Below are 12,112 nucleotides of genomic sequence, written 5' to 3'. Positions count from 1 at the left end.
GACTGCTTGGTCCCATGAGGACATTTATCCGTGGAAGACACAGTCCTGAACAACCTCCACTGTCAGACCGCGATAATGTGCACAGGTAAATATTCAAAATACTTATTAAAACAGTTCCTTTACTCTAATAGCACAAACACGTCGGTCAAATTCTTTGCATGTTTACTGCACATAGACTTATGTGGATATTTGACTTATGATTTGCCACGTCATACAATCGTAATGTTCCGTTACAGAGGAGACTTTTCTTCTGCTATTCAGCAGTGGATTTTTGTCACCCCATAGCAATGCAGAGTTATGGTTCATAAGAAGTTCAACAACTTAAAGTTGGTTATCAGAGAAAGTGCACCTTTTACCTCCTTGGGGGATGTGCTTCAGTGGCATTAGGGTTTCCAGATTTCATGGACTTTATTAGGTACACTATGTAGAGTTATGTATAGGTGGGTTTAATGCAGTCGGGGTGGAGATCGTCTCCGTATTTCTTTCAGAGGAAGGTGGATTGTCCCATTCAGCTGAAGGGTGAACAGTAGAGTAGCAGAGGGAGTCTGCCTCTAGTACCTTTCAGTGAAGACGTGCAACAGCTGCAGTGATTTAGTTGAGGTTTTAAACCCACGTTGTTGACACGGTGCTCATACCTGGAGAGAACCCCCCCTGTGTGGCTCCATCAATCACAGCCACGGGGCAGGAGACCCAGGGCACAGAAGGACAACAACTCCGATGTAGCTGCAGTCAACTGAGGAGACACTGGAGGACAAGCATGTGGTCATGGCCTGTCGTCAAAGCAGCCAAGATCTGCATAGGTGATTGGACACATGATGAATGAACCCATTCCTCGTTTTTCATTCAGATACTAGTGTGTGATTTAATGAATAATTCTCAATCTTATATCTCGCTTAAGATATTCAGTAAGAAAAAAGCTTGTGTTCATATCCATAATGTAATTTTAAATAATGTTCTGGTTGCATTATAATACATTCATCAAACTGTTAAGGGGATGGGCCATAATGATGTGTGAGCAACACTTCAAAATCAATTAAAGATGCTCTCTTTCACCATGTCAAAGAGAAAAAGGCATAGTGTCAATTAAAAAAAACACATTACTCTCCTGAGGCAATGATAGAGTAAGAAAAATGAAGCCACCGCCCAGTTTTATGCTCTGTTTATCAACAGGACATTTTGTTATGATTAATTTTCGGGCATAAAGGATACACAAACCTGTCTCTTTTGTAGGTTATTCAACTGACTGGTTTCAAATGAGTGGCCTTCACAACAGACCACTTCATCAACAGAACTGACAGGAGAAAGATTAAAAGGCAGAAGCAAAATTGTGCAATGTTGAAAACATGGTACGGGCGTGAAAGAGGTTTTTTAATATTTAATACTGGATTTATGAAGCCCCAAGCCCTTAGACTTTGTTGATGAATTTAGGTTCCTGTGATCAAACAAATGCAGAGAATCTCAATCCTTACAACCTGCTCCTGCATGGCCTGCTGTGTGTTTACAGGGAAGTCGAGCGTGTGTAGGTGCTAAACTTTCTGTGTGAGTCAGTATATGTCTAGAATATCAACAACCTCTTTACACTTCTGACTGCTGTGGCCCGAGGAGCAGAGTGATGAAAGAGAAAATTGGGAATAGACAGTCAGAGGCGAGTTTCAGGGCTTTTCTCCCAGCGTCCCCGTCTGCGGCTGAAATTTATCCTCCAGCCTGTATGCTCAATGCAAACTCAGCATTAGCTCTTACATAATGCAGACATGAGCACAGCGGAATTAAATCTATATGAGCAGTATCACAAATTCCTTTTATTGGCACAGTCATAAAATTTATGTTTGAGCTGCAACAAATTTTCAGCTCTGAGCCATAGCGCTTGAATGACAAGGGGAAATTCAGCAGTGCCTTTCCTAAAATGAGTATGATATACAATCAGATAAAAAGTTGATTTAAGTCGGAGTAGTAGGAGTATATAAAGTTCCTGGACTGGAAACACTGCTCCCCTGCTCCCTTGGTGAGAGCCAACGCAGTCTGGGCATCAGTCGACAAAGCGTGACAAGTATAGGGGCTGGACTGGTTGCAGGATCGGCTGTCTTAGTCTATCCTTGCGCTGGAAAGGGGCCAAGAGCACATCTATGACCGCCCCCCCACCCTCCTCCTCCCTCCCTCCTCGGGTCTGGCTGCCTCCCTGAACAGTAGACAAAGGGGCTGCCAAGTCAGAGCTTGGCACACCAAGGATAAACTCCACCACAGTCACAGACTAAATCCCCCGATGGAAGATTTCAGATACCTAATGGGGATTAGACAAAATAGGGATGCAGGTTTGTGTGCAATAGTTGAATTCCAGCAAACAAACAAATGCACGACGAGGGAAATGTCATAACAAGAAGCTTCTGAGTTTACTCACGTGCAGAAAGTGCATACGGGGGAAACAGGGATTGCAAATTTGAATACGTTGTTGTTGTGTGTGTGTGTGTGTGTGTGTGTGTGTGTGTGTGTGTGTGTGTTTGTGTGTGTGAGTGTGAGTGCCTGTCAGCTTCGAGTTGGCCATCAGCAGTCAGGACTCAGCAGCGATATCAAGGCAACGGCAGAGCGAGCGATATAGGAGGAAAATTAATTGCCACCTTTAGCCCGGCATTTCGCTGAGTAAACTGTGCTCTTTGGGGCCACCGAGGCCACTTCTCTCACAGTCGAGGTTAAGAGTTGCTCAAAGACACCAATGCATACAAACTACACCAGTTGGGGAACAGCGTTATCTGTTAAGAGGCCACGGGCACTCATGAGACTGTCCCCATAAAAAAAACAAAATGTGGTCTGTGCCGGCAGCTTATTACGACCTATAGTTAAGGGTTTTGGCCGACCTCTAGCCGCTGTAGTAATGAAAGTCAGGTGATGTAGTATATAGGAACAATGTGAATGTCATGAGGTGAATGGGACTTTCACACAGGAGAAAACTGTTTATTTCCTATTGTTGTGTTACTGTTCTGCAGTCTCCTCCAACCTTGAGGTCGATATTTTAACCCAAACCATGATCTTTCCATAAACCCAACCCAGTTGCATTTGTGTGTCAACCATGACTGTGCCATCAGCTTAACCACGTGTTTATAGCTGTAACCCTGACGATGGAGGTCTGATAAATCTGCCATCATAAACAACCTGTTTATGATGGGTCGGAGGTCACATAAATTATGTTTAACATGTTAATAAGAATAAAAAGCAGATCATTAAATACTGTAATAATGACTGATCTACCTGTTGAGTATTGTGTGTATACTTGTGCTGTGTGTGCATTAGAGTGTGGTTCTGCAGCATTTTTCCGAAAACAAGATAAAATCAAATGCCACTCATAGTACGTGGTGAGTCAAATCCCCCGTTTTTTTTTAGTAATCCTAACATTGCCATCCAATATTAGGAGGAAATCAGCCCAGCCAACCAGACCGACGAGAACACAAACACTGTTTTAGATTTCTATCCCAGTAGGCACCTGTTCAGGACTCAATCGGTCACAATGGGTCTCAACGGGCCCCAACAAGCTCATGACGATATGTATTTATATATTGTAACATGCAGAATCAAAACAGAGAAAATGACCAAACCTCAAAGAAGTGAAAATATTATTTGTGAACAAATCTGCTGGACTTCAATGATAAGTTGGACCAAAATTATACAAACAAAAATGTATTTCTCTTTTTCAACAATAGATAAATGAGATGATAGACACCACTCTTATATATATATACAGGGAATATGTAGCGAGAGCCACCATACAGTCAGCTTGGCTAAGCCTGAAAACTGAAAACAAGGTGAAAGACTTGGCCAAGCTTTGTTCAAAGGTTAAAAAACATCTACTTACAAGCACTTGCTCCCAAACATGTTTAATCAGTGTTATTTTAATCGTTTTTTAACTGTTATTAAAGCTGTTTTTACAGATAGGCCCCCAACACACAAGCTTAAAAGTTTATGCTAAGCTAACTGACTGCTTTAACTTCAAGCACCATTGGACAGAGAGGATTGAGAATTTTTTTTTCATCAGTGTCGTGTCTCCAGATAATTACAGAGGGCAACTGACCATGAAATGCAACGCACCTTGTGACATTATTCATCACTGACATTTGCATTATTGGAATCGCTCACAAGGTTGAAAATGGAACAGTGTCTGTGCGCATGCAGAGTGTCTCTCTGTGTTTATGTGTGTGAGAGATCATGTCTGTGTGGGACTTGGTGTGTTCGTTTCTCTTGACGGCCACTTTCAGTTCAAGGGGGGGTGGGAGGCTTTTTTTAATGAGGTGAGGTCAATTGAGCCGTTCCATATTTCATCACGGGGCCATGTTTTCGGATTAAACAGAGTCAGAAGCTGTCTAGTGCTGTGAATGTGAGGATGAATATTTGTCTGTGTGTTGGCCCTACGATATACTGCCGATTTCCAGGGTGTGCCCCACCTCTCACCCAATCTCAATTTGGACAAATTTCAGCCCCCCTGCCACCCTCAAAGGAGAAGCAGTACAGACAACGGATAGATGAATAGAGGGCCTTAACTGACTCACTAAAGGCTCATTCAAAACAAGCAGCAGCACTTGGACGTTGGATCTCACATTGTGGATGATCCTGAGATCTCTGATCTGATACCCTATTGCACACACTGTTATACATCAACAGATGGAGCATTAGAAAATGACTGCAGTCTTACTTCCTTGGGTGTTAAGAGGTAGCCGTAGCAAGTGAACAAGCAGCACTGTGATGTATCATCTCTGATGAGTGTCTTGTGTTACTAATCATCTCGGTCAACATGTGTGACGCCGAGGAGTCGAGGCGCAAAAACCTATTTTGCAAGGAAAGCTTCATTAATTTGACATATTTACTGTTAATCATGCAACATAATAACTAAGCCTTTTTACTCTAATCTGCTTTTTACTGTTGCACTTGACTTTTCTTTTAATTAAAGGTTCAGTGTGTAAGAATATGGTGAAAGGAATCCCTGGGCAGGAATTGAATATAAAATAATCCTAGTGATGTTTTCACTAGTGTGTTTCATCTAAATTGTACAAATTGCTTTGTTGTCTTTACATTTAAATGCTTTACATATACATAATAGTGGGTCCTCTCTACGGAGGCCACCATGTTTTTTACAGTAGACCAGTCTGGACAACATAAATACCTTTTGAGTTTTTATGACTCCCGCAGGTTATCTTTTATTTTTGAAGGGGAGGGTAAGGTACAGTGTATTCCATTTGTAATACAACATATTGTATTGAGGCGGGGAAAGAGGAGGAGCAGAGGATTCTGCATTGTGTAAGTTAATAGGAAATCCTTTAAAGATACAAGTGATAATTAGATATTTCCCTGTATACTGTCTCTTCATATGTTTACTATGAGTTCTAATGAATAATTATAACATTTACCTGCCAGGAAGGAACAGAGGAAGGAGAGGATTATCATGCAGAGTGAAGGGAGAAGATGCCGGAGAGGAAGTTCAGAATAACCATGAATTTTATAGATATTTACGCTACTGTCAGGAAATACCTTGTGGTTACTTTCTCTTTTTCTCATCTGTGTCGTAAACAGCTGAATGGCATATGGTGGTTCTATGGGGGGTCGAAAACGTATGTCTTTAACAATTATGAGATAAGCAAATGCGTTGCAGTCTGTGTGTGAACCCATTGGTATTCTAGATGAATATATGTATCAGAGGGGTTGGATCCCTGTTGACTCAATTAAAGCTGTATATTGTTCTTTAAACCATTGGCTAGTGTGGGGACACTGCTGAGTGTGAATATAAATGACCATATATTATTCTCCTGAGAGTATGAGCTTAAGCATCAATGGCAGTTTCACATACTGCAGACTTGATTGACGTGTTTCAGTAACGCACTGGAAGAGTCAAACTGGATCGACTCCTGTTTATCAATTAGCATAAAACGAACCAACCACGTTCAATAACAGGTTATATCACTCGCCTGTAGGAGAGCGTAAAGTAACTTTACAGTATTTTGTGGTATAGGTCTGTATAGACTCAGTGATTTTTTACTTACTGTACATACAGACCCTGCTTCTCGTCGGAGCAGACAGCGATTGCTCTGAGAGCTTTTCCACCGGAGCCCTTTTGTTTTACTTTGCTTTCATGAGTAAACTTACACGTAGAGATGATCACCAGACTCCCCAGACCCCTGGAAAGAATGCAAACAAAACATGTCAAGCTCAATCCCTTCCCACTGAAGAGATACAGAAAAAATACTATTTTAGACCTTCTTTTAATCTTGATTTCTGTGTGGGTGGATACATATTGTCAGGTCTGCTGGAGCTCATGTTCTCTGTTAATGAATGTATTATACTGAATAAAGTATTGTGTCTGGCATCCAGTGTGTCTCCTTTACCAAGATCTGACCTATACCCAAATATACTCAGTCCATGGGGTCAGACAGGACACTGGGTTTCTGCCACAGGTCTTAGTTCTGCGTGTCAATATATTGATTACCTGTGGATCTAAATGAATCTGAGCATCCTCAGTGTGAGCTCTCATGGAAGAACAAGTTTCTAAATTATCAGCCTATTTAAAAGATTTACATTAGCTTTTGGAATTGATTTGGATATATAATTGGCCAGAAAATTGTTTGGTCCATCTTCTGTCCATCCACTGTATCCCTCAGCTGGGCGGTTCATTGAATCCAATGCTTAAGTCTGTTTTGGTTTACTGTATATGTTGAATAAGATCTACTAATATTCCGACTGTTCCGATTGGATCTCTCTTCTTTTAAAATTGATTTACACAGATTGGATTTGGACAGGCATTCTACTGATCCATTTAGCTTTTCAACCTCAGAGTTATACTGGCTTTCAATGACTGACTGGTGTGCTCTTCATACCATCATTGTTGACCGCAGTTGGAACCTCTTTTCAAATAAATTACTTTTCATTTGCTCAGCACCACATGACACAGAGAATCTGTTGAGGACAGATGAGCCTGTATCAGCTAAAGTACCTGACATTTCCGTCAATGGGACTTAAAAAACAAGAGCTAAACTGGAGTAAATTTGGGAACATATGGGCAGAAAAACACTCTAAATATATTGTTGTTTTATAACTGCAGTTTACGAGGAAAAAAAGACAATGTGCCATATCGATTTAGGAGCAGTCATGACTTGTTTTCGCTGCCTCCAAGTGGCCGAAAAATTAAGTTATTTTAGTAGTTAGAGACCAAGGGGCCCTTGTTTGAGGTTTGAGGTCTGAGGTTTGAGGGGCTCCTGGGAATTTTTTTGCTACGCCTCTGTGTGTGTGGGGGGGGGGGGGGGACATAGCTAGAACAGAAAAAAAAACATGGTTGGTTGAATATAGTCTATTCGTTGTTGCTGGATGAGGAGAGGATGTGCAGGGGGGGGGGGGGCATCTTTTTTATTTTGGTTTATTCATTTATTTATTTCAGTAACTGACACCGTGCGCAAAACGTCGTGCGTCCTCATTGAGGTTTTCCCATTAATGCGCACAGAGAGAGAGAGAGGTAGAGAGAGAGAGGTAGAGAGATAGAGAAAGAGAGAGAGAGAGGAAAAGAAAAGAGAGAGAGCTCCTCCTCCTCCGTCTCTTCCCAGCACTCATCCCAAACACGCCGGGGTAAGACGGTCTCTCCGCGGCGGAGTCCTCTCATCACTGCCCCCCTCGCACCATGGGAGCTGAATTAAAGCGGCTGTGGTACGTACTCCGGTACTTTTCCGCCGTCCCCTCCTCAGCAGCGGCAGCAGCAGCGTCAGTCCTCTGATGTCCTTCTGCTCCCCGTCACATAACTTCTGTCCTGGTGTTTTTTTTTTATTCCTTCATAATTCCAGACACGCTGTCAGAAATAACCCGACCTCCGACTTGAGAACTAAACTGCTCCGGAAAAAGAAGAAGAAGAAGGAGGAGAGCGTGTGGGCTCTTTCTGTTTGTTTGGATGGAGAATTAGGAATCGGTGAGTTGACACAGTGAAGCGGAGCAAAAAAAAAGCAGATGACATTGTTTTGTTGTTTGTGTCGCTTTTGATTGGTCCATCTTGAGGCTCAAGTTGTTGATTTGCCTTTCAGAGTCGCAAATAAAGCTGGTTGAGGATGAGGTTTCGTGTAACCTCATTTAACATCGTGAGTTTCATCCGACTAACCACAAACGAGTCTCTGTAATCCTGCGTAAAACAGCTGCATCTGCACTTGTCTAGTTTGAACTCAACAGGTTTTGGATCTCTCGTTGAATCTCTCTCTCTCTGTCTCTGTCTCTCTCTCTCTATCTCTCTCTCTCTCTCTCTCTCTCTCTCTCTCTCTCTCTCTCTCTCTTATTTAAGAAGATTACAAAATCCTTGTAAATTCGCCTCTTCATAGAGGAGAGCTTGACAAATATCTCCTAGGATACAGATTGTTTTGCTGTTTGGCTTGCCTGCCTTCAGTTTTTTAACTGTAAATTGCTTTTTAGCTGAGCCACAATCAAGTACAGGACCTGAGAAATATAGCCTTAAAGTAATTGTAGGGGTGGTGATGCTTATTGGAAATCGCAGTTTAATCACATTAAAACTCGCTGTATCGAGTAGAAATTAATTTCCTGTCGTGCAGTGTAAAGGTTTCTGGCTAAATGTGATGCTTAATTTAATTTCCATGAAAGATACTTTTTTGCTGTCTCAGCCTTATCAGAGTGGTGTTGTTCATTTTTGACTTCACGCCAATTCCTTTTTTTCTTACTACGTCATTCGGTTTCTTTCTGTCCTTCGAACAGCTCAAATCCTCTTCCCTTTTTTTTCTGTTTTCTGATCCACTGCTCTCCCTCTCTTCCCCTGTCATGGTCATAATAGCACTTTTGTGCTCCATGTCCTCACAAACTCCCTCCCTCTCTATCTTTCTAGATGGTGAATGAGCTGAATTCAAGCTGGTAGTGAAGGTGCTGGATTTGTCCCCCCCTACGCCCCAAACCGGACACAGTATGGCGGCGGGAGTAGCGGCATGGCTTCCCTTTGCCCGGGCGGCAGCTATCGGCTGGATGCCTGTGGCCAATTTGCCCATGCCAGTGGCGCCTGCTGAGAAGAGCAAGCGGCGGGAGGAGCTTATCATTCTTAATGTTAGTGGACGGCGCTTCCAGACATGGAGGAACACGTTGGACCGCTATCCGGACACCCTGCTGGGCAGCTCAGAGAAGGAGTTCTTCTACAACGAGGAGACCAAAGAGTACTTCTTTGACCGGGACCCTGACTTGTTCCGCAGTGTGCTCAACTTCTACCGCACTGGCAAGCTCCACTACCCACGCTACGAGTGCATCGCCTCGTATGATGAGGAGCTGGCGTTCTTTGGCATTCAGCCAGAGATCATTGGTGACTGCTGCTATGAAGAGTACAAGGACAGGAAGAGGGAGAACGCAGAACGTCTGATGGATGATCAGGAGGACAACAAGGACAACAAGCCGCCCAACATGACCTGCAGGGAGACCATGTGGCGGGCTTTTGAGAACCCCCACACCTCCACCATGGCCCTAGTCTTCTACTATGTCACTGGCTTCTTCATCGCTATTTCTGTCATCACAAATGTTGTGGAGACAGTCCCCTGCGGCTTGGTGCCAAACCAGAAGGAAGTTCCATGTGGCGTACGCTACACTGTGGCCTTTTTCTGCATGGACACGGCCTGCGTTATGATTTTCACCGTGGAGTACCTGATGCGCTTGTTTGCTGCGCCCAGCCGCTACCGATTCATGAGGTCGGTCATGAGCATCATTGATGTGGTGGCAATCTTGCCCTATTACATTGGCCTGGTGATGACTGACAATGAGGATGTGAGCGGTGCTTTCGTGACCCTCAGAGTTTTCCGCGTGTTCCGTATCTTTAAGTTCTCCCGTCACTCGCAGGGCCTGCGCATCCTGGGCTACACGCTGAAGAGCTGTGCCTCCGAGCTGGGCTTCCTGCTCTTCTCCCTCACTATGGCCATAATTATCTTTGCTACGGTTATGTTCTACGCAGAGAAGGGTTCAACCTCCAGCAAATTCACCAGCATCCCAGCCTCCTTCTGGTACACCATTGTTACTATGACAACGCTCGGGTAAGAGCAGAGCACACACCTCTTTTATCTTCTTGCGAGTGCTGTGTGTCTGTGTGTGTGCGGATGTGTGTTTGTAGTCGCGTCTGTTATGGGTGAGTAAATGTTTGATTATGATACGACTTGAAATGTGTGTCTGATGCTGTGGCCCAAAAACCTACAACTGATGCAGGAGTCTGCGACACCCTTTCCCAGACATACTTCACAAACTTTGCATATCAGAGAAGAGGCTACAGAGAAATGGCAGATTTCTGTAGACTGTGTTCCCTGTGTTTTCACAACTGAGTATTCTTCTGGGGGAAAGACGAGCCATTAAGATCTTCTCATTATGTTAAGTCCTCACCATTGCCTGACCTTTGTACTTTACCTGTCAGAGGGTTGAAGAGAGAAAGGCACATGAGAGAATGTAAAAATACAGAAATGGATAGAAAACACACAAACATAGATTCTAGCATTGCTTTCATCTCTCTCTTGCCCTGTGGTTAGCTGGGATGCTTCTGAAACAGTGATTTAGCATTTTGAAAGCCCCCTCCTCCTCCTCCTCCTCCTCCTCCTCCTCCTCTTTCACTCACTCTGTGTGAGACACACCAGTTGCTGGCCTTGAAAATGTGGTGCTTCGTTGTACAAAGGCTCTGACGCATAATATTGAAACGCTCTAAGTTTCTAAAGGCAAACCAATTGTTGCTGCCTTGGAATAACAGGTGGAGATAATAATAATTATAAATACACAATTTTAAAAGACAAACATGTTTCTGTATCAGACCTGCAGCCCTGGGCTCTTGTTGTTGTCATTGTTTCATGAATGGGCTTTGATTGATGTTTACAAGATGAACATGTCAAGCGTTTTGGATGCATTGATTTCCCTCCTTTTTTACATCATCGTATCGGTCCAACAGTCATTTTATGGCGGTGAGGGAAACCACACATACATCATAAATTTCTACACATTTCACACACAGCGTTCTGTGATGCGGAACTATGAGGCCTAATGGTAATGTGTTTTACGAGTGTCCCCTGTTGTGGATGTGTGACTCAGACTGAGAGGCTGACAAATTACGGCATCCTGCTAAATGTCAGAGTCATGGAGGCCGTAAATGGCTCTGAGCTCATTGCTGTGACACACTTGGCACCCTGTCATCCCGCCCTGCCATTTACAACCAGCCCAGTATATCTGGTGTTGAGCAGTTGTTTGGTTTCGGGATTGATTGTTTGGTCCGTGGACCGTTGTATAGCCACAGCCTTGTGGACAATAATGTGTCGTTCTTTGCTCAGCTGTGTGTTAAATTTTGTGAATGCGCAGTGGCTTGGGTTCGCTCGCCATGCCTGCCCCGTATACTCTCTACACTGTCTCTCTTCACTGAGATGCTAAACCAGTCTCCTGTTGCTTTTACAGTAGGAGTGTGGAAGAGGAGGGTCTGTGTGCATGTGTCTGTTTTTGTGTTGAGGGGGGGGGGGGGGGGGGGGGGGTTGTTGAGCTTGGCCTCATCAATAAAGCAGTGACCAGAAGTGGGTGTCAGAGTGACTAATGATGTTGCCCACTGCATCTGCTGACTAATGTAAACCTACCTGACATTCTGGCCTCTGCTCTCGGTTTTACGTCATAAACACGCACCAAATCACATCCAAGCAGACTAACCATAAACACACAATGATTGTGTTCATGCATTTGGTCACAAGGAGATGAATGTTTTAGTGTATTTTTACAGGCATGGTCGTGATATGACCTTGGATGTATTCTTTGAGGGTCATCCAGTTCATGGACACGGACCGTGATTTCCCATTCACACAAGTTACAAATGGTTTTATACTTGCATTGGACTCAGTGCTACATGTGCAGCAATTTATACTCATGTGACTAAATGAGATGGGCGCCAGTTGCCACAGAAGATGTTTTCCTTGACTTCTTGTCCTGCCGTCTAGGAGCCTCTGGGCTTCATTTTTGTGCTGTTGAGAATATGTTTCGGCTTTGTTCTGCTCGGGGAGAATCTCATATCATCTGCACTCTCATGTTTAATTTACTGCTCACTTCTGAGCTTTAGCCCCAGTGTTTGTGCCGCACTGGGAGAAATGCTAGGATATGATTGTGTGTCTCTGTG

At 43.6% G+C, this 12,112-nt stretch overlaps 1 protein-coding gene across 2 annotated transcripts in view; it reads left to right on the top strand.

The window, feature by feature from the left end:
• Positions 1-8,916: 8,916 nt before the first annotated feature.
• kcnd3 (potassium voltage-gated channel, Shal-related subfamily, member 3) overlaps positions 8,917-12,112 on the top strand; it is a 92,187-nt gene continuing 88,991 nt past the window's right edge. For both annotated transcript variants that reach the window (XM_053425179.1, XM_053425178.1), the window contains exon 1: positions 8,917-10,019. In XM_053425179.1, the coding sequence (XP_053281154.1) occupies positions 8,917-10,019 (1,103 nt within the window). The remainder of the gene's footprint in view (positions 10,020-12,112) is intronic.

The sequence above is a fragment of the Pleuronectes platessa genome, chromosome 6 (genome assembly GCF_947347685.1).
Source record: "Pleuronectes platessa chromosome 6, fPlePla1.1, whole genome shotgun sequence".
Taxonomy (NCBI): Eukaryota; Metazoa; Chordata; class Actinopteri; order Pleuronectiformes; family Pleuronectidae; genus Pleuronectes; species Pleuronectes platessa.
This window is presented reverse-complemented; position numbering and strand designations above follow the sequence as displayed.